The 22531-nt window shown below is 37.0% G+C and overlaps 1 protein-coding gene across 1 annotated transcript in view; it reads left to right on the forward strand.

Moving 5' to 3' along the window:
• The window catches only part of itga1 (integrin, alpha 1), a 56808-nt gene that overhangs the window by 26291 nt on the left and 7986 nt on the right, over positions 1–22531 (forward strand). Inside the window, exons 5-18 of the mRNA XM_067398179.1 lie at positions 124–238; positions 872–993; positions 2111–2259; positions 2672–2822; positions 2911–3085; positions 6492–6565; positions 8304–8445; positions 9923–10065; positions 12558–12701; positions 13788–14048; positions 15277–15407; positions 16090–16253; positions 16335–16471; positions 19298–19408. Coding sequence (XP_067254280.1) covers positions 124–238; positions 872–993; positions 2111–2259; positions 2672–2822; positions 2911–3085; positions 6492–6565; positions 8304–8445; positions 9923–10065; positions 12558–12701; positions 13788–14048; positions 15277–15407; positions 16090–16253; positions 16335–16471; positions 19298–19408 — 2019 coding nt within the window. The remainder of the gene's footprint in view (positions 1–123; positions 239–871; positions 994–2110; positions 2260–2671; positions 2823–2910; positions 3086–6491; positions 6566–8303; positions 8446–9922; positions 10066–12557; positions 12702–13787; positions 14049–15276; positions 15408–16089; positions 16254–16334; positions 16472–19297; positions 19409–22531) is intronic.

Genomic DNA, 22531 nt, shown 5'->3' on the forward strand with positions numbered 1-22531 from the left:
AAAAAGATAGGCTTTTCAGGCTTACATGTCATATCAGCTACTCATGTTGATCAGTGGTCCAATCTCTCTCTCTCTCTCTCTCTCTCTCTCTCTCTCTCTCTCACTCTCATTCCCTCTGGACAGGCCTGTGGTCCTCAGTATGGTTACATGTGTGGAAAACAGCAGTACATCACTGGGATCTGCTCTAACGTCAGTTCCTCCTTCAAAGTCCTCAAACCCATTGCTCCATCTGTAAAAGGTACGACACACGTGTTGTGAGTGTACATTAGCGCATTCCAGCCGTGTAAACCACAGCCGGTCCCCCTTGCCCCGCATGTCCATGTTAGGACAGTGTTTAGGAGAGCTGACATCTACCAACGCAACATGGAGCCAGTGACTCATCATAAACACACACATACATACTGTATGAAGTGTCATAGCAACAAGGAACTGCTCACTCTTCTCCAAGCACACGAAAGACTGTTGCATCATTTCATCATTCAAATTTGAATTCTCAATCTGATTATGAATGGCAAACAGCTCTGGTTATCCTTAGCCTTTATTTGCATGGTATAAAGAGATGTACAAACTATACTGAGTTTCTGATGAAAGGTCACATAAAAAAAGCTGTAGTTAATCACCACTTTCCTATGTCACGATGAGGTCAATGTCACATCCAATTTCATTGCTCAATATGTTTCATAACATTTTTTATGTAAGTATGCACAGTTTCAGTGAGCTATGTAATGTATTTCCTATGTAAACCTACTAGTGGCTGTTGGCATTCGGTTGGCTTTCTGTAATTTAAATGAAAGCAATGTGAAGTTTATTTCTCTTTCTTGCTAGTATAATTGTAATGAAGGTGCTCATTAAGTTTATTTGCTTGTTTCAGAGTGCAAGCAAGATATGGACATTGTCATAGTGTTGGACGGTTCCAACAGCATCTACCCCTGGGATCCCATCACTGACTTTCTGAAAAAATTGCTCCAGAAAATTGAAATAGGACCAGCCCGGGTGAGATTTTTTTGGATTATATTACTTTGTTGAACAGCCTTGCTGAAACACCTTAGAAATTATACCATTTTAAAGGGATAGTTCACCCAAAAATGAAAATTTGATGTTTATCTGCTTACCCCCAGGGCATCCAAGATGTAGGTGACTTTGTTTTTTCAGTAGAACACAAATGATGACACAAATGCCGTCTGTCAGTCTTATAATGCGAGTGAATGGTAACACAATTTATAAGAGTAAAAAAATATGCTTAGACAAATCCAAATTAAACCCTGCGGCTCGTGACGACACATTGATGTCCTAAGACATGAAACGAACGGTTTGTGCGAGAAACCGAACAGTATTTATATCATTTTTTAACTTCAATACACCACTATGTCCAACTGTGTTGTAATTTTTTTTTGTATATTTCTATTTAGCTTTTAGTAATTAATTTTGTTATCTTCCAATTAAACTTATTTTATTCCAGTTAGTTGCCAAAGCAACATTTCTCATTTTCATTTAGTTTTTCATCCAATATTTATATTCTATTTCAGCTTTATTTCAATGATCAAAAACAATTTTTAATAGTTTAGTTTTAGTTAACAATAACAACATGGTTTGTAACGAAATCAGGGTGAGTACATAATGGCGGATTTTCATTCTTGGGTGAACCCTGCCATAGGATTTTAAATGTTTGGATTTGTTTTCTAAAGTGTGTACGTGTTGAAAACTAAAGCAGTTTATTTAATCAAAGTTGTGTTCATCTAGTCGCACATAGGTGGAGCATCATCAGCTTGAGCTTATATTAACATCATTACAACAAGGAGTATTACATAAAGACTTTCCATGGAGAAGCTACTGGGTGGTTTAATTCTAGGGAAATAAAGGCTTTCTTGAGCACGGCGCTGGAAAATACGGCCCCAGAACATTGAGCTGGGGGAAGACCACATATTCCATGGCTAAATAAATGTTTGTAGGGTTTTTTTGAGAGACTGACATCACATTTGAGTCAGCACAGACACAGACATTTAGCAGAGAGAGACGACCGTGTGTCTAGGGGCCACCCAAACTGTCCATGTTTGGTAGCACCACCTGAACTTAAAGTGTGTGTTTTTTGTTTGGGCTTTTCATTTTCCAGGTGGGCATTGTGTCGTATGGTGATGATGTCGGCCATGTCTTCAATCTCAGCCAGTTCAGTAACACAGAAGAACTTGTTCGGGAAGCCGGCAAGATACCTCAAAGGACCGGCCACAAAACCATGACAGCTCTCGGCATTGATACAGCAAGGTGCTGCGCTTACCGTTCAGTCCCAAAGTCTGAGGCTACAATGAAAATATGATTTAAAATATTAAAATACATTCAAAGTTGGAAGTAAACTAAAAATGTAAGACAGAAGTGTTATGATAAAATGTGTCCTGAATAACACGACCTTCAAACTAGAGAACTAATAAATAGAAATTCTGAAATTAATGTTAATTTTTAATGTAGGTAATTACACTAATAATGTAATTTGTAATGAAAACAGTTGTATTAAATCATACTAATTAAACACATTTTCACTAGTTAGTTTCAGACTTTTGGACCCTGTTGTATTTCAGAAATATCATCTAATAATAATAATCATTTTAAAAGTGTCTATTCAAACAAAGGAAGTCATAAACGTGCAGAATCTTGACCTGATGTTGTTTGTTTTCTAAAGGAAAGAGGCCTTTACAGTGGAGCGAGGAGCAAGACCAGGAGTCAAAAAAGTCATGGTGATTGTCACAGATGGGGAGTCACATGACCACTACGATTTGAAACGTGTCATTGATCAGTGTGAGAAAGATGGTATTGAGAAGTTTGCCATTGCTGTAAGTAATAAAAAAAACAAATTTCAGTAGAGAAATTAGAACCAGATTGTTTCTTTTTAATGTGACACATGTAATTTGTCTTTCATAGGTCCTTGGCGACTATAATCGGCAGAATAAAACCAGTGAAGAGGTGAAGAAGTTTGTTGATGAAATTGAATCCATTGCCAGCGACCTCAAAAGCGATCATTTCTTCAATGTGTCGGATGAACTTGCTTTAGTGACCATCGTTGATGCCTTAGGAAGCAAGATCTTTGCCTTAGAGGGTAATGTACCTAATGCATCACAATAAAAATGTTTAGATCCCTAACCTTAAGTACTGGAACATATGACTGGACATACGATTTTCACATGGCAGACAATGAATCAGGCAAAAAAAAAATCCCCTAGACCGACATTAAAGGAAAGACCCGAGTTATATTTAACTGTGGCTTATTGCATAAACTGCTGAGACTAGTCTTAAAAGTTAGTTATGTCATGTTTTCTTCAAGACTGGTCAATCTTTTTAAAGTCAGTTACATAAAAAGGTAGACTGGTCTATTTTGAATCTGAAAAGTAAAAATGATTAGCCCAAACTAACTGCTAACTAACCAGCTAACTAGTTGTTCAGACAAGTTCTTAAGACACCGTCTTAAGGGATAGTTCACCCAAAAATAAAAATTATCCAATAATTTACTCACCCTCAAGCTATCCAAGGTGTATTATGACTTTCTTCTTTCAGCTAAACACAATCGGAGTTAATATAAATTATCCTGGCTCTTCCAAGCTTTATAATGGGAGTGAATGGTACCATTTTTTTGAAGCCCAAAAAATCCATCATTACAAAGTAATCCATACAGCTCCAAGGGGTTAATATCTATAAATATTACTTTATAAACTGTTATCACTAGCTTCCGGTAATGGCCACTAGCATGTTCACGAGAGAGTCAAGTTCCCAGTGAGGATGTAGGCATAACGTAAGCTTAGGTGAGAGTAGACGCCTCTCGCGGTTCAAACAAATAGGGCTGGGAAACAAACTCAAGCTCCTCTGATAGTTCTCTTTAAAAATTCTCATTTTAGACTTCTAAATTGTGACCAGTGTTTTGTTTTGCTCTATCCTCTGTGCATTCACATTCGTGAATACATCATGCGTCTAGTCATAGGTCATGGGTCAGAATTCGACTTGTGTACAGCTGTTACCGGAAGCCAGTGATTAAAGTTTATACAGCACCCAGGAGGCTGACGTGGGGCTGGAGAAGGGGGTGGCCAAGGTGGATTAGGCAGGACAGGAAGCCTCCTGAGTGTTACCAGCAATACAGTGTAAGGAACACATCCTAGGAAGTAAAATTAGCTCAAATTAAATAATTTATAGGGAATTATAAAGAGTAGTTTAGTTTACGACTGAGAAACTGAGTCATCCAGCGTTCATTTGCTCGAGCTGTAGTGGATATGAGGCAGATATGAATATCCAGCAATCGGATATGAATATCCAACAATCGTGAAAACATTTATTAGAGCACGGCAACTTTAAGATCGACAGTGAGAAGCACATACTACAAGACACTTTCTTTTAAAAATCCAGTTCACTCTCTTGCGATATGACTATTTAAACTTAGTTGTTTGTCACACCTCAGAGGAGTTTTGGCCAGACATCGTCAGATATCGTCCTGTTTCAAAAGGGCTTTTCTCTGCCCCCAATCATGAATAGGTGTTACTTCCCATCTCTGCTTTAGCAGAGAGTACCATCTCAACCACAATTTCTATTAAATGGAATATGATACATTTTAAACAGATTTCATTCAAGCCAGGATTTAGGAAAGAGGAAAATAATTAAATCAAGTCCAAATAAGGCATACTTTCAGTCAGTCATTCAAGAGTTATCACATTTACATGAATTGTGAGTGCTCTAAAGCAAAACTGGCTACAGGTAGTATTTGTGGACACAATGTAAAATGTATGTAGTTAAAAGATGTTTAATAAGTCTATTTAAAATTGTTTGGAACAATTTTCATGCAGTTTTAGTTGCAGAACAGTCTTCACTGGGTTTTCCGTAAAGTTTTAGGTCCCTTAGAGAAACCAAAAGATTCTGATTCTGAATTATGTCTTGAAAGAATCATCTGAAAGATTAATTTGTCTGGTTCATCCACGGTTCCTACAACAGGAAGCCAGGGAGGTGCCAGTTGCTCAGGGAGCCACAGAGGTGCTGGTAGTTCCGGGAGCCTGGGAGATGGTGGTAGCTCAGGGAGCCTGGGAGGTGCTGGTAGTTCAGGGAGCCTGGGAGATGGTGGTAGCTCAGGGAGCCTGGGAGGTGCTGGTAGTTCAGGGAGCCTGGGAGATGGTGGTAGCTCAGGGAGCCTGGGAGGTGCTGGTAGCTCAGGGAGCCTGGGAGATGGTGGTAGCTCAGAGAGCCAGGAAGGTACAGGTAGGTGCTGGTAGTTCAAGGAGCCAGGGAGGTTGCAGCAGTGCAGGAAGAGTGGGCGGCTATGGGACGGCCTCCATGGCCGGATAGCCCTCCCTGGAGAAGACTTGGGCTGGAACCGACACTGGAGTGGACTCAGGGGCTGGAGATGCAGAGGACCGTCTCTTCTTCCTCAGCCTCCTCCTTTAGGCTGGGGTTAAAGCAAATCTGGGGCTGAGTGCTGAGGCTAGGGCAGACTCTGGACTGGACTTATAAATTGGTGCGGACTCTGGATGTGTGGACCAGAGAGGGGAACATTTCTTTAGAGCCACCCTGATGTTAAGGGATGTGGAGGGTTTGGTCGAAGGCTCTGGGTGAGCTGGAGTGCACATATGCTTTCGGAATGGGACTGGACGAAGGTTTATATTGTCCTCTTTGACTTCATCAGCCACAAACTTGGAACCATTTAGCCAGAGGACATAATTAATTAAATCACCTCAGGCCGGGTAAATAAATACAACCAGGATACAGGAACTGAAATAACTCATCATCCAGTCCCATCCAAAAGCAGGCATTGAGCATAGTATCGTTCCAACTTACCAGATGGGAATACTCCAAAAACTCCTCCACATAACGCTCCAGAGGACGACCATTTTGACAGATGGTATTCATGAGGTGATCCTCAGCCCTCTTTATTGTTGAGTCTTTGTTTGGGTCCTGCTTTCTGTCATGGGTAGTTGGCTGTAATGAAGCGCACGACGAAGGAGATACTCAAGCAGACTTTTAATTTAATACTCAACACACCAAACAGGAGAAAATCTACAACAATGCAGAGCAAGGAACTGACTGAAACAAAGGGCTTAAATACACAAAGCAAACAAAGGGAGAAACTAACTAGACACGTCTGAACAGAATACTTAATCAATTAGTAACCAAGGAAACCAAGGAGAACTGAATTAACAAACTATAAAACTAACCAAGAAACTCAGGCATTAACAGAACAGAAAAACAGATAAAAAAACTAACTCAAAACGTGACACCACAGGATATTTTTGAATATAACTCTGATTATGTTTAGCTGAAAGAAGAAAGTCATACATACCTAGGATGGCTTGAGGGTGAGTACATTATGGGATAATTTAATTTTTTCCCCAAAACATATTAAAATCTAGTTCTATTTTCGTATGAATATGAATATGATTTTTTTTTAAATGTTGTAGTTGTATGTTGTAGTTACCACAGCATTCTTCATAAAATCTGTGTCAAAAATGTAAAATGGCCTTTATATCTAACAGCCACATCTGGGAACCACACCTCCTCCTTTGAGATGGAAATGTCTCAGACGGGATTCAGCGCTCACACGTCTAAAGTAAGTGTTGAGTCGGTCTGCTCTCTTGAATATAGTGATATACAGTACAGTCCAAAAGTTTGGAACCACTAAGATTTTTAATGTTTTTAAAAGAAGTTTCGTCTGCTCACCAATGCTACATTTATTTAATTAAAAATACAGTAAAAACAGTAATATTGTGAAATTTTATTACAATTTAAAATAACTGTTTTCTATTTGAATATATTTGACAAAGTAATTTATTCCTGTGATGGCAAAGCTGAATTTTCAGCATCGTTAATCCAGTCTTCAGTGTCACATGATCGTTCAGAAATCATTCTAATATGCTGATCTGCTGCTCAAGAAACATTTAATGTGTACAATTGTACAAAATATTTGTGTACAATATTTTTTTCAGGATTATTTGATGAATAGAAAGTTCAAAAGAACAGTGTTTATCTGAAATCTAATCTTTTGTAACATTATAAATGTCTTTACTGCCACTTTTGATTGATTTAATGCATCCTTGCTGAATAAAAGTATTCATTTCTTTAATTTCTTTTCAAAAAAATAAAAATTCTTACTGACCCCAAATTTTTGAATAGTAGTGTATAATGCTACAGAAGCTTTGTATTTCAGATAAATGCTGTTCTTTTGAACTTTCTATTCATCAAGGAATCCTGAAAAAAAAGTAGACAACTGTTTTCAACATTGAAAATAATCATAAATGTTTCTTGAGCAGCAAATCAGCATATTAGAATTATTTCTGAAGGATCATGTGACACTGAAGACTGGAGTAACGATGCTGAAAATTCAGCTTTGCATCACAGGGATAAATTACTTTGTCAAATATATTTAAATAGTACACAGTTATTTTAAATTGTAATAATATTTCACAATATTACTGTTTTTTACTGTATTTTTAATTAAATAAATGTAGCCTTGGTGAGCAGACGAATCTTCTTTTAAAAACATTAAAAATCTTAGTGGTTCCAAACTTTTGGACTGTACTGTAGATCAGATCACATCAGATTCTGTTCTCTGATTTACCTCATTCTGACATCCTGCTGCTGGTGTCTTGTGCGTAATGACAGAGGAAACACGCACACGACTCAGTGTTTAGCTATGAATCAGAGAAGGAAGAGCTCTCTGAGTCTATCACATCCTTTCTCAATTTTACAGAGACAACAGTGTTATTTTAGTAACAAATTTTCAAACGTATCCCTTGGGAATCTCTAAACACATTGCACCTCAGTCATAAAATGCGAACAGAACAAATTTTGTGTAAATTGTTTGTATGAACATTTTATGTAAATTATCACAAACAGTAAAAATGGGAATTTGAACAGTGTTGCATACTAAGGCCTACTGAATGGTAAAGATTATTCCCAATGCATATCCCTCATATCGTTCCAAACCCATAAGACTTTCAACATCGTCAAATCACAAATAAAGATATTTTTAATAAAAGCTGAGAGATTTCTGTCCCTCCATTGAAAGTCTATTCTAACAAAACTTTGATGTGGCAAACAGTTCATTGAGACATTGTAAAAAATAACCCATGTAAATGGAGTGGTTTAATCCAAGTCTTTTAAAGAGACATGATCATTTGAACACTTAAATGATGAACTGATTTAGCTTAGGTTTTTATTTGTATATAAACATTGATCAACACACGTCTGTAGAGCTGATCAAATATGGTAAGCTGAAGCTCAAATGTGGTTGCTTGTCTCACATAGTGAACTTGTCATATTCCTTTAATATTATATCTTTCTGACAGGCAGGTATCATGCTGGGAGCCGTGGGTGCTTTCGACTGGAATGGGACTGTATTGATGCAAGCTGGGAATGAGTTTGTCGTTCCAAAAAACAGCTTCCACAACCTTGAGGTGCAGAGATACGAAGGCACGGCAGGATACATAGGTAAGAAATCAACATTTAACCTATTCTTTTCGCTCTTTTGCCACTTTTATTGATAGTAAGAGAGTAGAGAGTGGACAGAAAATGATGCAGGGAGAGAGAACGGTAGCAGCAAATGTCACAATTGTCCATGGGCGTAAATTTAATCTGTCAAGAAAAATATTTGAAGGGGACACAAATAACACAGCCAAAATTGTACTTGTAAGGATGTGTACAAAGAGGAAAGCCTTACTACTATTATTAGTGCTGCATGTAGACCGGGACTTTTAATATACTTATGTTTTATTTTCGAATTAGCGGCTGTTAGGGCCGGCAATTGCTTGAATGGTGGGTTCATTATTATTCTCAATGAAAAACACAACAACAAAACAGTACAATGACAAACTCTCTTATATTAAACATTCAACTTTTATTAACAAAACAAATAAGACAGCTTGGAGGCACGGCAAACACTATGCTGATCTGTGCTGTGACTCGTTCGGCTCATGCTGAATTAAGCAATGCGTTGAGTTTTTAATTGTAGTGTCTGTTCTATAACCACTAAATTAATTTTATTTCTAAAACGGCGATGAGGGGGCGGTGCTGCGGTAATTCATGTGCAGCTGAACACTATGTATAACATTGGTAACATTGACTATCGCAGCAAGTTAGAGGGGAACTCAAAATGTTTCTAAACTTAAAACGCTTTTTTTGCCCCGCTTGCTTTTGTATTGCTTTACTACTTACAGAGTTATTTAAGTGTTCACAATGTGTTTTTTAATGATATTTTTAGGGGGGGACAACCCTCAGATGGGCAATCATCAAATTTTGAACTAATGTCACCTACATGAGCACCACAGATCAGTGTGTTGGAGCTTGTGCCCCGTCCCTGGAAACAACAGCTTAGACTTGGCTTTGTCACCAACAGCATTGTTAGATAAGGCCTAGAAGACTAGAAATGTGTTAAGCCAAGGCCACGAATGATTATACTTCTTCGGTACCAAACAATAAAAATGCTGTATATACAAATCAGGAATTTTATATCCTTCATGATATTCGCGTTAGAGAGACAGGGAAGCTTATTATAGAGGACAGTATTGTGGTAGTAGTCTAAACATATTGTCACAATCTTCTGCCATCCCATAAACATTCACACAGTAAGTGCAAATGCTCACACTCTCTGCTCATCCCCTTTTAAGGATGTTGCTTCAGAATGAAACAATGGGAGTGACTTGAAATGACTCTGCCTGATAAACGTGTTTGGAGAACGAGCTGCGCGGAAGCACCATTTCGCAAATGCTGGTTTGAGGAAAAAAAGATTTACAATCAGTCAAGTTGGTTTATTCTAGCATTACTCCCAACAATGTCTGTGTCCTCGGTAATGAAACAGTTTATGATTTCAGCCCCAGCTGTTTCATATTAAACGTGCAGACTGTTAATGCTTTTTTGAGGTTGGGTTAGTTGTGTGGTAGTAAAGGTTGCAGTGTGGTTTTGCTTGCAGGTTATGATGTACAGTCAGCATACACACCCAATGGAGTGCTGTACATCACAGGAGCACCACGGTTTAACCACAGCGGACGTGTCATGGTGTACCGCTTCGATGGAGAAAATGTCACCATAACACAGACGTTGAAAGGAGAGCAGGTATATTCATAATCACAACATCAAGCAATTTTGGGTGGATCGCACTAAAAACAGATGACATTTCACACCAAAATCAAAAGAAAATAATGAAATTATATGAAGAAATTAAATGGTATAAATAAATATATGTAAAATGAATTTTAAAACATGTTCAGATCACATGTCACCCTATTACACTGGCTCTGGAAGATCCTCAAGTCATCTGGAGGTAAAACAGCAAAGCAGTTGCGGTTTGCTGAAGGAGTATAGGTTCCTAAAGAGGAGGAATCAAAAAACATCAGCCCGTTTTTAATCATCGCATTGCTAAGTGTTGAAGGGAAGATTTTCTTCAGCATTTTAGCTAAGCGACTGGCTGACTTCTTCCTCAGGAATGGATATATTGACATTGCAGAAAGGTGGCATTTGGGGGGTAGCAGGCAGCTTAGAGCATACAAGCTTGGTCACACAGCTATTCAAAGAAGCTAAGTGGAACGGGATCTAGTGGCATCGTGGTTAGACCTGGCTATGACTTATAGCTCGATTCCCCACAAGCTGGTGTGGGAAACACTGGAGAGGCACCATGTTCCAGCCTTAGTAAGAGACCTCATCCTGAATTACTACAGTGACTTCAGCCTGAATCTCTTCCGGATTCACAACATCAGAGTGGCACTGACTGGAGGTGGGAATCATCACAGGCTGTACCATCTCAGTGATACTGTTTGCTCTGGTGAAGGACATGCTAGTGAAATCTACAGAACCAAAGTACAAAGGCCCCAAGTCTAAGTCTGGGATCTGCCAACCACCAATTCGCACTTACGTGGACGACTTAACAGTGACCACTGAGTCAGTGCCTGGATCCAGAATGTCATTCAAGCCATAAAAATCACAAACCATGGTGTTGAAGAAAGTTAGTGAATACATCTCATATCTCAGCATTATCAATCTCTAAACTCCCAGAGAAGCCTGTGAGGAGTCTGAGAAGATCTTTGACAGTAGCCATAAGGATACAGCATCCATTAAGAACACCTGTGAGGAGCTGGAGGGGTGGCTGGAAGTAGGTGATAAGTCAGGCCTTCCTGGAAAATTCAAAGTGTGGATTTACCAGCATCTACCAAGGATCTTGTTGCCATTGCCTCTCTATGAGTTCCTGATCTCCACCATTTCAGATCTGGAGAGGAGAATTAGTCGCTACATTAGGAGATGGCTAGGTCTGCCAAGGAGCTTGAGTAGCATTGCTCTCTACAGAAATACCTGCAAGCAAAGGCTCCCCATTAAATCCTTTGAGGAGGAATTCTAGGTCTTGCTTGAAAGGGAGGTGTTGCAGCTCCAGGAGTCAAGTGACCTAAAAGTCTCTAGAGAAGAGGTAGCAGTTAATACCGACAGAAAGTAGAGAGCAGAGGTGGCAATGGAGTAATCAAAGTCAAAACTACGTCATGGAGCCATGGGAGCAGGGGCCAAAGGAAGGGCTGGGTTAATAACCGTTGCAACCCCCCTTATTGCATGGCTCAGGGAAAAAACGGAGGCAACTAGTCCGGAATAATTTGAGAACAGTTGCTGAGGAGTAGAGGTCCAGCAGAACAATGAGAATGAGACAGCAAGGTGCCTGGACTAGATGGGAGCAAACTGTGGAAAAAAAGATATCATGGACATACCTGTGGCGGTTGGAGCCACACCGCATCAGGTTCCTGGTTCATGCGGTCTATGATGTTCCCAGTCCATCCAACCTGCACTGCTGGGGCCTGGCCGACACACCAGCCAAGGGGATACTGGAGCATATCAGCATGTTGTCAAGACCGCCTTTAAACCTGACATCATTCTGATGTTAGTGGCAATGAAGACTTTTGTCATGCTGGAACTTACAGTGCTACATCGAGGAGGCCAGTGAGCAGAGAAATATGAGAGCCTGGTCAGCAACTGTCACACACAAGGATGGCAGGCAAGGTGCTTACTTGTGGAGGTAGGGTGCAGAGGCTTTGCAGGACAGTCCCTCTTTAAGGCTGATTTATACTTCAGCGTCGGACCTACGCCGGAGCCTCTGCGTCGTAGGCTATGCATCTGTTTTCATTTATACTTCTGCATCTTTGTCCGCATCTTTGTTTTCATTTATACTTCTACATTTTTGAAGAGGTGCACATCAGGCTACCTTGTAAGCTATGCGTGCTACACACAGCCTACGCCGTAGCTAAGGCGTACACTCGACGCAGAAGTATAAATCAGCCTTTAGGGCTTATACTGCACACGGCAACACAGGTGAAAGGAAAAGGAGGGCCATCAATAACAGCACAGAGGCCGCAAAGAAATCCTCCAGTTGCCTCTGGATTAAGAGAGCAGATCCATGAGAGAGGCTGCTAGAGCACAATTTTCCCCAAAATCAAAAGAAAAATAAATTATTAAAATGATATTTAATAAATTAACATATATAAAATACATTTCAAAATAAGTTGACATAATCACATTTCACCCCCAAATAGTTTCAATTTCAATGGTATTTTTTTCTTTCATGTTTTTCTTAGATTGGCTCCTATTTCGGCAGTGTCCTCCAGACGCATGACATCGACCGTGACAGTTACACTGACATCCTTCTGGTTGGCGCTCCCATGTATATGGGTCCAGAGAGAGACGAACAAGGTCAAGTCTACGTCTACAAACTCAATAAGGTGTGTATGTGTCTTTAATCTGTGTGTGATGTGCCTCATTCCACATACTGAAAACATGTGTAGGGGAGTGTAGTACCTTCATTCCAACCCGAGAGCATGTGTAAGCAGTAAATCTGGATCTGTCTTCAGGGAGTGTGTGTTGTGTTGGTGTTCAGCCTGAGATAAGTGGTCCCAGAGCAGGGGAAGGGTTGGAATGAGAGCTTGGCATCATGGGAATGGAAATCTAATGAAACTGTAATATCTCCAGCAAAATACCAGCCTCTGTGGAGCATCTGCTGTCAAGAGCTTCCAAATAATGGCTTAAATTGAGCATTTTCTATCGGTTTTGAGGTTTTGCCTATTGGTCAGTGTTTCTTTGTGAAGCATTTTAGTGTTTACAAGGCAGCACTGTATTGAGCCCAAATTTGTTTTGTTTGTTTTTTTCTCCAAAATTTTCAAATCAAATAACTTAACTTTTCAACTTTAGACATAAATGCAACCCTTGAAACCTTTTAAAAATCTTTTACGTACATTCTTACATTTGCCATTCAAGAAAACATGCCAACACTAAAAAAAGGTGTAACCAACAACCAAAAAGGTATTTTTTCTTGTTTATTTGCATTTTGAATTGTTGTTTACACCAAAAATATTTAAATAAATATTGCATTTTGTCTAATATATGGTGCAATATTTGTTCATGTAAACTTTATTAATATAATAAATGGTATAAATATATAAATACAATGACTATATTTCTAAAAAGATTTGTATTTTTGTTAAATTCATATAATGCAGTGTATATATATTTATATTTATATATATTATATTTATATTTATGATTTTTTTCCTGTTTAGCCATCTTTAAAACCGTTTCATCTTTTCTCCAAAAAGTTTCAGGGTTTTTATTCATTTTAAGAGCTTCATACGTTATCACCCAATTCCAAGGAGCAACCTGGGGTAAAATTTCTCGTTCAAATGTCAAAAACACCTGACTGGCAGGATTCAAACCTACAATTTTTACCCATATCTTCAACCATGAGGTTGTAGGCCACACTGAGAGCTGCAGTATCTCAGGCATTTATCTGTGTGTCTGAATGTTTCCCTCAGGATGGGCTGTTTGAACATGAGATGACGCTGAAGCCGGTCAATCAGACCTGTTGTACGGCTAACTCGCAGAGCAACTGTAAAAGCATCAGTAAGAACGAGCCATGCGGCGCACGCTTTGGCACTGCAATCGCTGCTGTTCCTGACCTCAACCTGGATGGCTTCAATGACATAGTGATCGGATCACCTTTGGAGAACGACCACAGAGGGGCGGTGTATATTTACCACGGTTCTCAGAAATCAATAAAGGAGAAGTATGTACAGGTAAAGAATCTTGTAAGCAGAGCACCAAGTGGTCTTTAACATTTTTAAGGCCTTGGGGGTTAGAAAGATATGTAACATATTATTAATGTATTTAATGCTTACATTGTATTTGTGATACACTGCAAAGCTATTCATATATTCATTACTGATGTACAGAGTCACTTGTACATCCATTTATCCATTCTTCAAACTACTTGTTTCATATGTAGGGTCGAATGAATGCTGGAGCCTATATACTTGTACATGTTTTAATTTTACATATAAAATGATTAGTTCCTGTCCTTGATTCTGATTCTGGTTTTATTCACAATAAAATGTGGCTATGACCGCTTCACCCAACGGTTCTGTGTATCACTACACAACATCCTTATCAACCACTCTTAGCAACTATATGTTCTCAGTAGATATTGTTCATTGAAGCTTACAATACTCTTCTAGTTCTATATAATACAGTGAGAAAGAGATCAATTGAGCGAGTTTATTACCTGCATTCAGATTTAGCATTTTCCTTCAGGTCAGTCCTATGTTCATAATAAAGAAATCTGTTTAAATGTCTGATGTATCATCTTGTCCTTTTAACAGTTATGGTGTTTTCCCATGAATGACAGCGCTAGTCAAAGCATTTGTCAGTTGTGTCTTGTTCTGAGTTCACACACTCAAGACAGTCTTTGCCACATCTAATGGCGTAATAATGTAACTTCTGTTGCCATTCACGGTCAGGGACTATTTTTTCCGGCGGAAGGAAGGCTATTAGTGAAAGTTTACTTCATGAAAGTTGCATTGATACATATTTTATTCATATAATGGAGTATTATATTTACATAAACTTTAATAATATAATCAATATTGTGTTATTGTTTAATGCATATAATACCATATTTATATTAATATTTCACTTAACTTTACTTTCACTTATTTTTAATAAAATAAATATTAATATAATAACTATAATAATAAAGATATTTTTGTTTAATTCATAAAATGCCATATTTATTTTATTTATAATTCTTTATTAAACTTTAATAACATTATAAATATTGTGTTCTTGTTTAATACATGTTATTTAATATGTATTATAATAATACAAACTTGATTAATAAAATAAATGTTGAATTTCTTTTTAGTTCATATAATGTAATAATAATTATATTATTCTATATTTTATTAATTAATAACTTATATTAATAAATTAATATAGTGACTGTAATAATAATGTGTTTTTGTTTAGCGTATTGCTGCTGGAGGAGATGGAGTGAGCATGAAGTTCTTTGGCCAATCAATTCACGGCATCATGGATTTGAATGATGATGGCATCATTGACGTCACTATCGGAGGAATAGGAGGGGCCGCACTGTATTGGTGAGCGTGTTTGTATTAAAGCATCATTTTTATGTGAGTGGGTCAACAAAACTTTAATTTATTCTTTGTAATCTATTCTGTAGTGCAACATTTTAAATTTCCACTAATGTCTAGGGCTAAAAAAGCCATGGGTATGAAACTTGAACTCAGTACCCTCTGGATGTCTATTTTCTTGGTTCCCACCCACAGCAGCTGTCTCAAATTTGGACCTAAGCCTAAACATCCCACATTGCAGAGGCTTGTCCGTCAGGGGTTATGTCCCTTCACTACGACCCATTTCTATTGGGCTCTGAAACTGTGTGAGAGTGCCTCCAACCACGAAATAAACTCTTGGCAGCATTTCCTTTCTTAGATCTCCCTGTAGAGATCACAGATTCCAGAACGGCCACAAAATGACCCCTAATTCTGAGACTCTGCGACCGTAGAGCAAAGTCATGGAGTCTAGTGACCTCTGCCATCTCCACTCCCCAAGCTACACCACCCAGCCTTTTAGGAGCTCTCCATTCGCCTGTAATTGACCACATATTAGGTTTTTGGAAACCATCTGAAGTGTTTAGTTGGACTAAAATCAGTCTATGATCTACGAACCAGCTGTTGTTGTATGGAATGAAATGAGATACCTATTAATCCTCCAACTGCTGCTCCGTTCCAATAAACATCTTGTTGAATTTGTTTAATCCAGGTCTCGGGATGTTGCAGAGCTTCTTGCCGAGATGACCTTCGACCCGAGCAAGATCAATCTGCAGCAGACCTGTCAGGTCCATGGGAGGACCACAGTATGTGTGAAGACCAAAGTGTGTTTCAAATATCGAATCAAGTCTGACAAAGACACAAACGCAGGAACTGGTGAGTCACTGAAGCTCTTTCTTTATGTTTTGTCAATCAAGTCTTTCATTTTGGGTGTTTTTAAATGTCATTTCCCTCCAGTCATCAAGTACAGTTTAACTCTGGACTCACTGAGAGCGATCGCCAGAGGACGGTTTAACGAAACAGAGGACAGGAGATTGCAAAAGAACGAGTCAATCGTTGACAAGCTTTGCAGAGAGCACATCTTCTACACGTCGGCAAGTAAATCAGTCTTCTCATACGCAAGTATAGACTTCAATCTGGTTGGATGCCATATTGAATTTAACGCGGATGAAAATGAGGCTGTGAGGGATAAACTTACAGTCTTACAGTCAGAAACGTACAGATTCTGGATCACATAATTTTCACAACTCACAATTTTAAAACTCATGGAGTTTTTGAGTTTGTTTCAGCTGAACAATGTACTGTAAGTTGTTAAACAACAGTACAATCCATTGAACGCACTGTATTCTGTCCCTCACAGCCTCGTTTTCATTCCTGTCATAGGGCTGCACAGACTTCTGGCGCTACTAACTTAAATACAGTTTTCAGTAGCATGACAGTAACTTAATAGTGTAGCTTTTCCAGTAGCAAGCTACTTTTTCGAACAATGTAGCGCATAAACAAGGCAATAATCAAAATACTCTCCTAGAATTAAAGGATTAGTCAACTTTCAAATAAACTTTTCCTGATAATTTACTCACCCCCATGTCATCCAAGATGTTCATGTCTTTCTTTCTTCAGTCGAAAAAAAAATTAAGGTTTTTGATGAAAACATTCCAGGATTATTCTCCTTATAGTGGACTTCAATGGGCACCAAATGGTTGAAGGTCAAAATTACAGTTTCAAAGCAGCTTCAAAGGGCTTTAAACGATACCAGACGAGGAATAAGGGTCTTATCTACAGAAACAATCTGTCATTTAAAAAAAAAAATGTCAATGTATATGCTTTATATAAACAAATGATCACCTTTGTATGTGCTTCCACTTTCCGTATTCTTCAAAAAGTTTATGCTGTATGTCCTACACCTTATGTAAAAAATGTAACTGGCACTGCGTTCGTTCCATAAGTAGAATAGGGAAGGCGTAGGACATACAGCGTAAACTTTTTGAAGACTACGGAAATGCGGTTTTGGTGGAAGCATTTATTATTACAATTTTGACCGTCAACCGTTTGGAGGCCATTAAAGTCCACTCTAAGGAGAATAATCCTGGAATGTTTTCCTCAGAAACCTTCATTTCTTTTTGACTGAAGAAAGAAAGACATCAACATCTTGGATGACATGGGGTTGAGTAAAATATCAGGAAAATTTTATTTAAGTGGACTAATCCTTTAAGATGTTTATAGTTATATTAGTTGTTAATTTACTTGATATTAATACTTAAATGATATTAATACATATAATTATTTGAATACACATATTCTGTGATGAAATTTGGAATTTTGGAATTAAAATGAATTTTGATATTTTTCAGGGGTGTGAAGTGAAAAATGTCAGGTTGGTACAACCGTCCTGATGTCATAATGAAGAAAAAGGGATAGTTCACCCCAAAATGAAAATTCTGTCAATTATTACTCACCCTCATGTCGTTCCAAACCCATAAGAATTTAGTTCATGTTCAGAACATAAATTTAGATTTTTTTTATGAAATCTGACAGCATTCTGTCCCTCCATAGACTGCCTTTGCAATTTGATCTTTGATGCTTCAGAAAGTTCATAAAGAAAGCTTAGTCCAAATTTTCTGAAGAGACTTGATCGCTTTTTATGATGAACAGGTTTAATTTAGGCTTTTACTCACATATAAACCTTGATCAGTGAAGATAAACAGATGCTCAAACAAACATGAATGAAGCACAAGAACAAACCTCTTACGGAAGCTCAAACGTACTGCATAACTAATGAGGTTCATTCTCGTTTGTTACTCAGCATGTTTGAGCCTCCGGAAGAGGTTTGTTTTTGTGTGTCACTCATGTTTGGATTAGTTTTCCGATCACTTTATGAACTTTCTAAAGTGTCAAAGATCAAGTTGCAAAGGAGGGACGGAATGCGGTCAGATTTCATCAAAAAGATCTTCATTTGTGTTTCGAAGATGGACTTAAGTCGACATGAGGGTGAGTAATTAATGACAGAATTTTCATTTTGGGGTGAACAAATCCTTTAAGGGATGAAAATATTCAAAAGAAAATCTTATTAAATTTGGCATAATCTTGAATTATTATTATTATTTCTTTGGAGAAAAAAGCAGTGAACCAGCATTGTTAAAATATTATACACGTTTGAAAAACTTTGTCCGCCATGTGGTGCCCCCAACAGGGAAAAAAAACACAAAACAGTATTAGATAATTTGTCATTTTCATGAGCACGTGCATAGACAATTCATATGCATGTCATAGTTCAGAGTGTAAGATGTAATATGTTCAAATGACTTCTTGTCTTGTCAATGTAATGTATGTTGCTTTGAAAAAAGTGTCTGCCAAATCTGTAAAGCAGTAGCTTCCAATGTAGACTGTAGACTCCCTCCTTGTGTGTGCAGACGGCCTTCTTATAAAACCAGCCCCCGCTCTTCTCTGAAACCATTAACTGTGTATCTTTTTGACTCTGATCTAGATTATGTTACGTTTAACGTCTCTCAGTAGATAAAGGTTCTAAAGCATCAAACTAAGCGTTTGAAAGTAGAGGACTTGAGTTTAATAAAAGCCAGAAGTTCTCTGATCAAAGGCCTGAGGCCAGTAAAGTCAGCCCCAGCCTTCATTGAGAGACTGCTGCATGTCCCGCTTCAGTGCATACTTGTCCTCTGAGCTCTTAGAGGAAGTATGCTGTCTGTGAACAAACAGAAAGTGCTGTAAAAGGCGACTCCCCCTTGTGGTAATGATAGATGCCTGCAATACTGCATGATCGATATAAGAATATGACATACAAATCGATAATACGTAGTTGCTTATAGCGACAGAATGAATTTGATACCATTTCTTAGGCTGTTTATAAGTTGTTTGACAGACATTAAGCTGGAAAAATTTGCAACATCCTTTATTATCCCCCACAGGATAAACTGGATTTCAGAGACCCCATTATGGTCATGCTGGAATTCGGTTTAGCAGATGAAGACACAGGTCCAGTCCTAGACGGGGAATTACCGACGTCACTCAATAAGACCGTAAGATCTCATTCTCTCTCCTTCTGCCGAATCGGATCTGAGGTTTATATGTGTAGGTCATAGAGTGTAACATTCACTGCTCCAGTCGCCGCTACTCTGGCTGCTGCAGTTATAACGCTCATTAAAAGAAGGAGTAAATGTGGGTGGCAGCAGTAAGTTAGTCCAATGAAGTCTCCCTAATTTTACAAGCGCTGAAAGACTTTCTCTCACACCCGGTTATAATGAGATTTTAATTAGCAGAAACAGGAATAGACTGACATACGGAATGCCAAGAAATTTCCCAATGGGCTAGTTGATTAATTTAATTACAAAAACAAAAATAGATTTTTTTTCTCTTTTGAATAGTGAAGTACAGTCATTTGGATTTGAATGTATCTGCACACTTTCAAAGCCAGATTTGTACTTTTCAACTACTTATACATTAGATGCTGTTGAAGTTTTTTTTATTTATTTTGTAATTTAGTTCTGCTGACTTATTTTGTGAGAAAAATGTCCAGTGTGATATTATAAAGACAACATTTTTTTTTCTTACAAATTATATATATATATATATATATATATATATATATATATATATATATATATATATATATATATATGGTAACACTTTAGAATAACTCACGCTATGAAGCATTAGTTAAGCATTAGTAAATAGTTAATTCATCATTTATAAAACATTAATAGACATTAGTAAGCCATTTATGAATACAGCTATAAATGCTTTGTTCTTGATTTATAAGCATATCTATAATGTGTTTAATAATTGTATTTTCATACTTTATTAATGATCAATTTATCATTTTTAAATTATGTATTACATGATTCACAAACCAGTAATTTAGGAGTTGTCAGTGGTTCATAAGATCATTTAGGAAGTGTAAGTAAATGATTAATAAAATATTTAAATGTACATTTATGCATCTTATTATTTAGACATATAGTATTAGTTACTCAGTGTGTTAATAAATGCTTTATTAACATATTCCTAGTGTCAAAACTACCTCAGTACTAACTTTAAAACATTAGAGAACAGCAGTGCAGAAGGTCACTGAACCTTTAAATCTCATTTATAAAAGCTTTACAAAGCATAAATAGTCCTCACTTTAGATGAGCTCACAAAAATAGTTAACTGACTACTTCTAAATGTTTTATAACTACCTGAATTAATCATGAATTGCAGTAGGAATATGTGTTAATAAAACATTTACTAACACACTAAGTAACTCTTACTATGTGTCTAAATAAAAAGATGTATAAATGAATGTTAAAATAGTTTATTAATCATTTACTTAAACTTACTAAATGAACTACTGACAACTCCTAAATAACTGGTTTGTAAATAATGTAATACTTAATTTAGAAATAATAAATTGATTATTAGTAAAGTATGAAAATACAATTATTAAACACATTATAGATATGCTTATAAATCAAGAATAAAGCAATTATAGCTGTATTTATAAACTACTTACTAATGTATATTAATGCTTTATAAGTGATTAATTAACTATTAACTAATGCTTAACTAATGCTTCATAGTGTGCAGTTATTATAAAGTGTTACCCATATATATATATATATATATATATATATATATATATATATACACACAGTGGCATGAAAAAGTATGTGAACCCCTTGCAGAATCTGTGAAGATGAGAATTATTTTAATAAAATAAGAGGGATAATAAAAACTGCATATTATTTTTTGTTTAGTACTGTCCTGAGTAAGATATTTTACATAAAAGATGTTTACATATAGTTCACAAGAGAAAACAATAGCTGAATTTATTAAAATAACCCCATTCATAAGTATGTGAACCATTGATTCTCAATACTGTGTGTGGTTACCTGATGATCCACTACTGTTTTTATGTTTTGTGATGGTTGTTCATGAGTCTCTTGTTTGTCCTGATCAGTTAAACAGAGCTCTGTTCTTCAGAAAAATCCTCCAGCTCCTGCAGATTCATCAGTTTTCAAGCATTTTTGCATATTTGAACCCTTTCCAGCAGTGACTGTAGGATTTTGAGATCTGTGTTTTCATACTTAGGACAATTGAGGGACTCAAACTCAACTATTAAAAAAGGTTCAAACATTCACTGATGCTCCAGAAGGAAACACGATGCATTAAGAGTCGGGGTGTGAAAACTTTTGAACAGGATGAAGATGTCACAATTTCTTTCTTATTATATTTAAATATCATTATTTTTCATTTAGTACTGCCCTACAGAACCAACAGAAGATACTTGCATGTTTCCCGGCAGAAAAATTAAGTACAATTTACCTTGATATTTGAATTCAAAAGTTTTCACCCCTCGGCTCTTAATGCATCGTGTTTCCTTCTGGAGCATCAGTGAATGTTTGAAACTTTTTTAATAGTTGAGTTTGAGTCCCTCAATTGTCCTCAGTATGAAAAGATGAATCTCAAAAACATTCAGTCACTGCTGGAAAGGGTTCAAATATGCAAAAATGTTTGAAAACTGATGAATCTGCAGGAGCTGGAGGATTTTTCTGAAGAACAGAGCTCAGTTTAACTGATCAGGACAAACAAGAGACTCATGAACAACCATCACAAAACATAAAAACAGTCGTGGATCATCAGGTAACCACACACAGTATTGAGAATCAATGGTTCACATACTTATGAATGGGGTTATTTTATTAAATTCAGCTATTGTTTTCTCTTGTGAACTAAATGCAAACATCTTTTATGTAAAATATCTTACTCAGGACAGTACTAAACAAAAAATAACATGCATTTATTATTATCCCTCTTATTTTATTAAAATAATTCTCATTTTCACAGATTCTGCAAGTGGTTCACATACTTTTTCATGCCACTTTATATATATATGTATATATATATATATATATATATATATATATATATATATATATATATATATAATAATGTATTTGAGATTCATTTAGAAATCAAAGAAATGAAAAACCAGCACATTGTTTTTTCTGCTCCCATGACGCTTTAATAAATTGCAATGTTTTGACCAAATAAAGACCATTTTTGGATTGAAAAGTTTATTAAAGTGTCATGGGAGCAAATAAAGCATTGGTTTTTTTTTCTTTTCTTTTCTCTCAAATTTTTTTTCTCTTTTCTTTATTTTA

This window comes from Chanodichthys erythropterus, chromosome 10 (assembly GCF_024489055.1).
Source record: "Chanodichthys erythropterus isolate Z2021 chromosome 10, ASM2448905v1, whole genome shotgun sequence".
Taxonomy (NCBI): Eukaryota; Metazoa; Chordata; class Actinopteri; order Cypriniformes; family Xenocyprididae; genus Chanodichthys; species Chanodichthys erythropterus.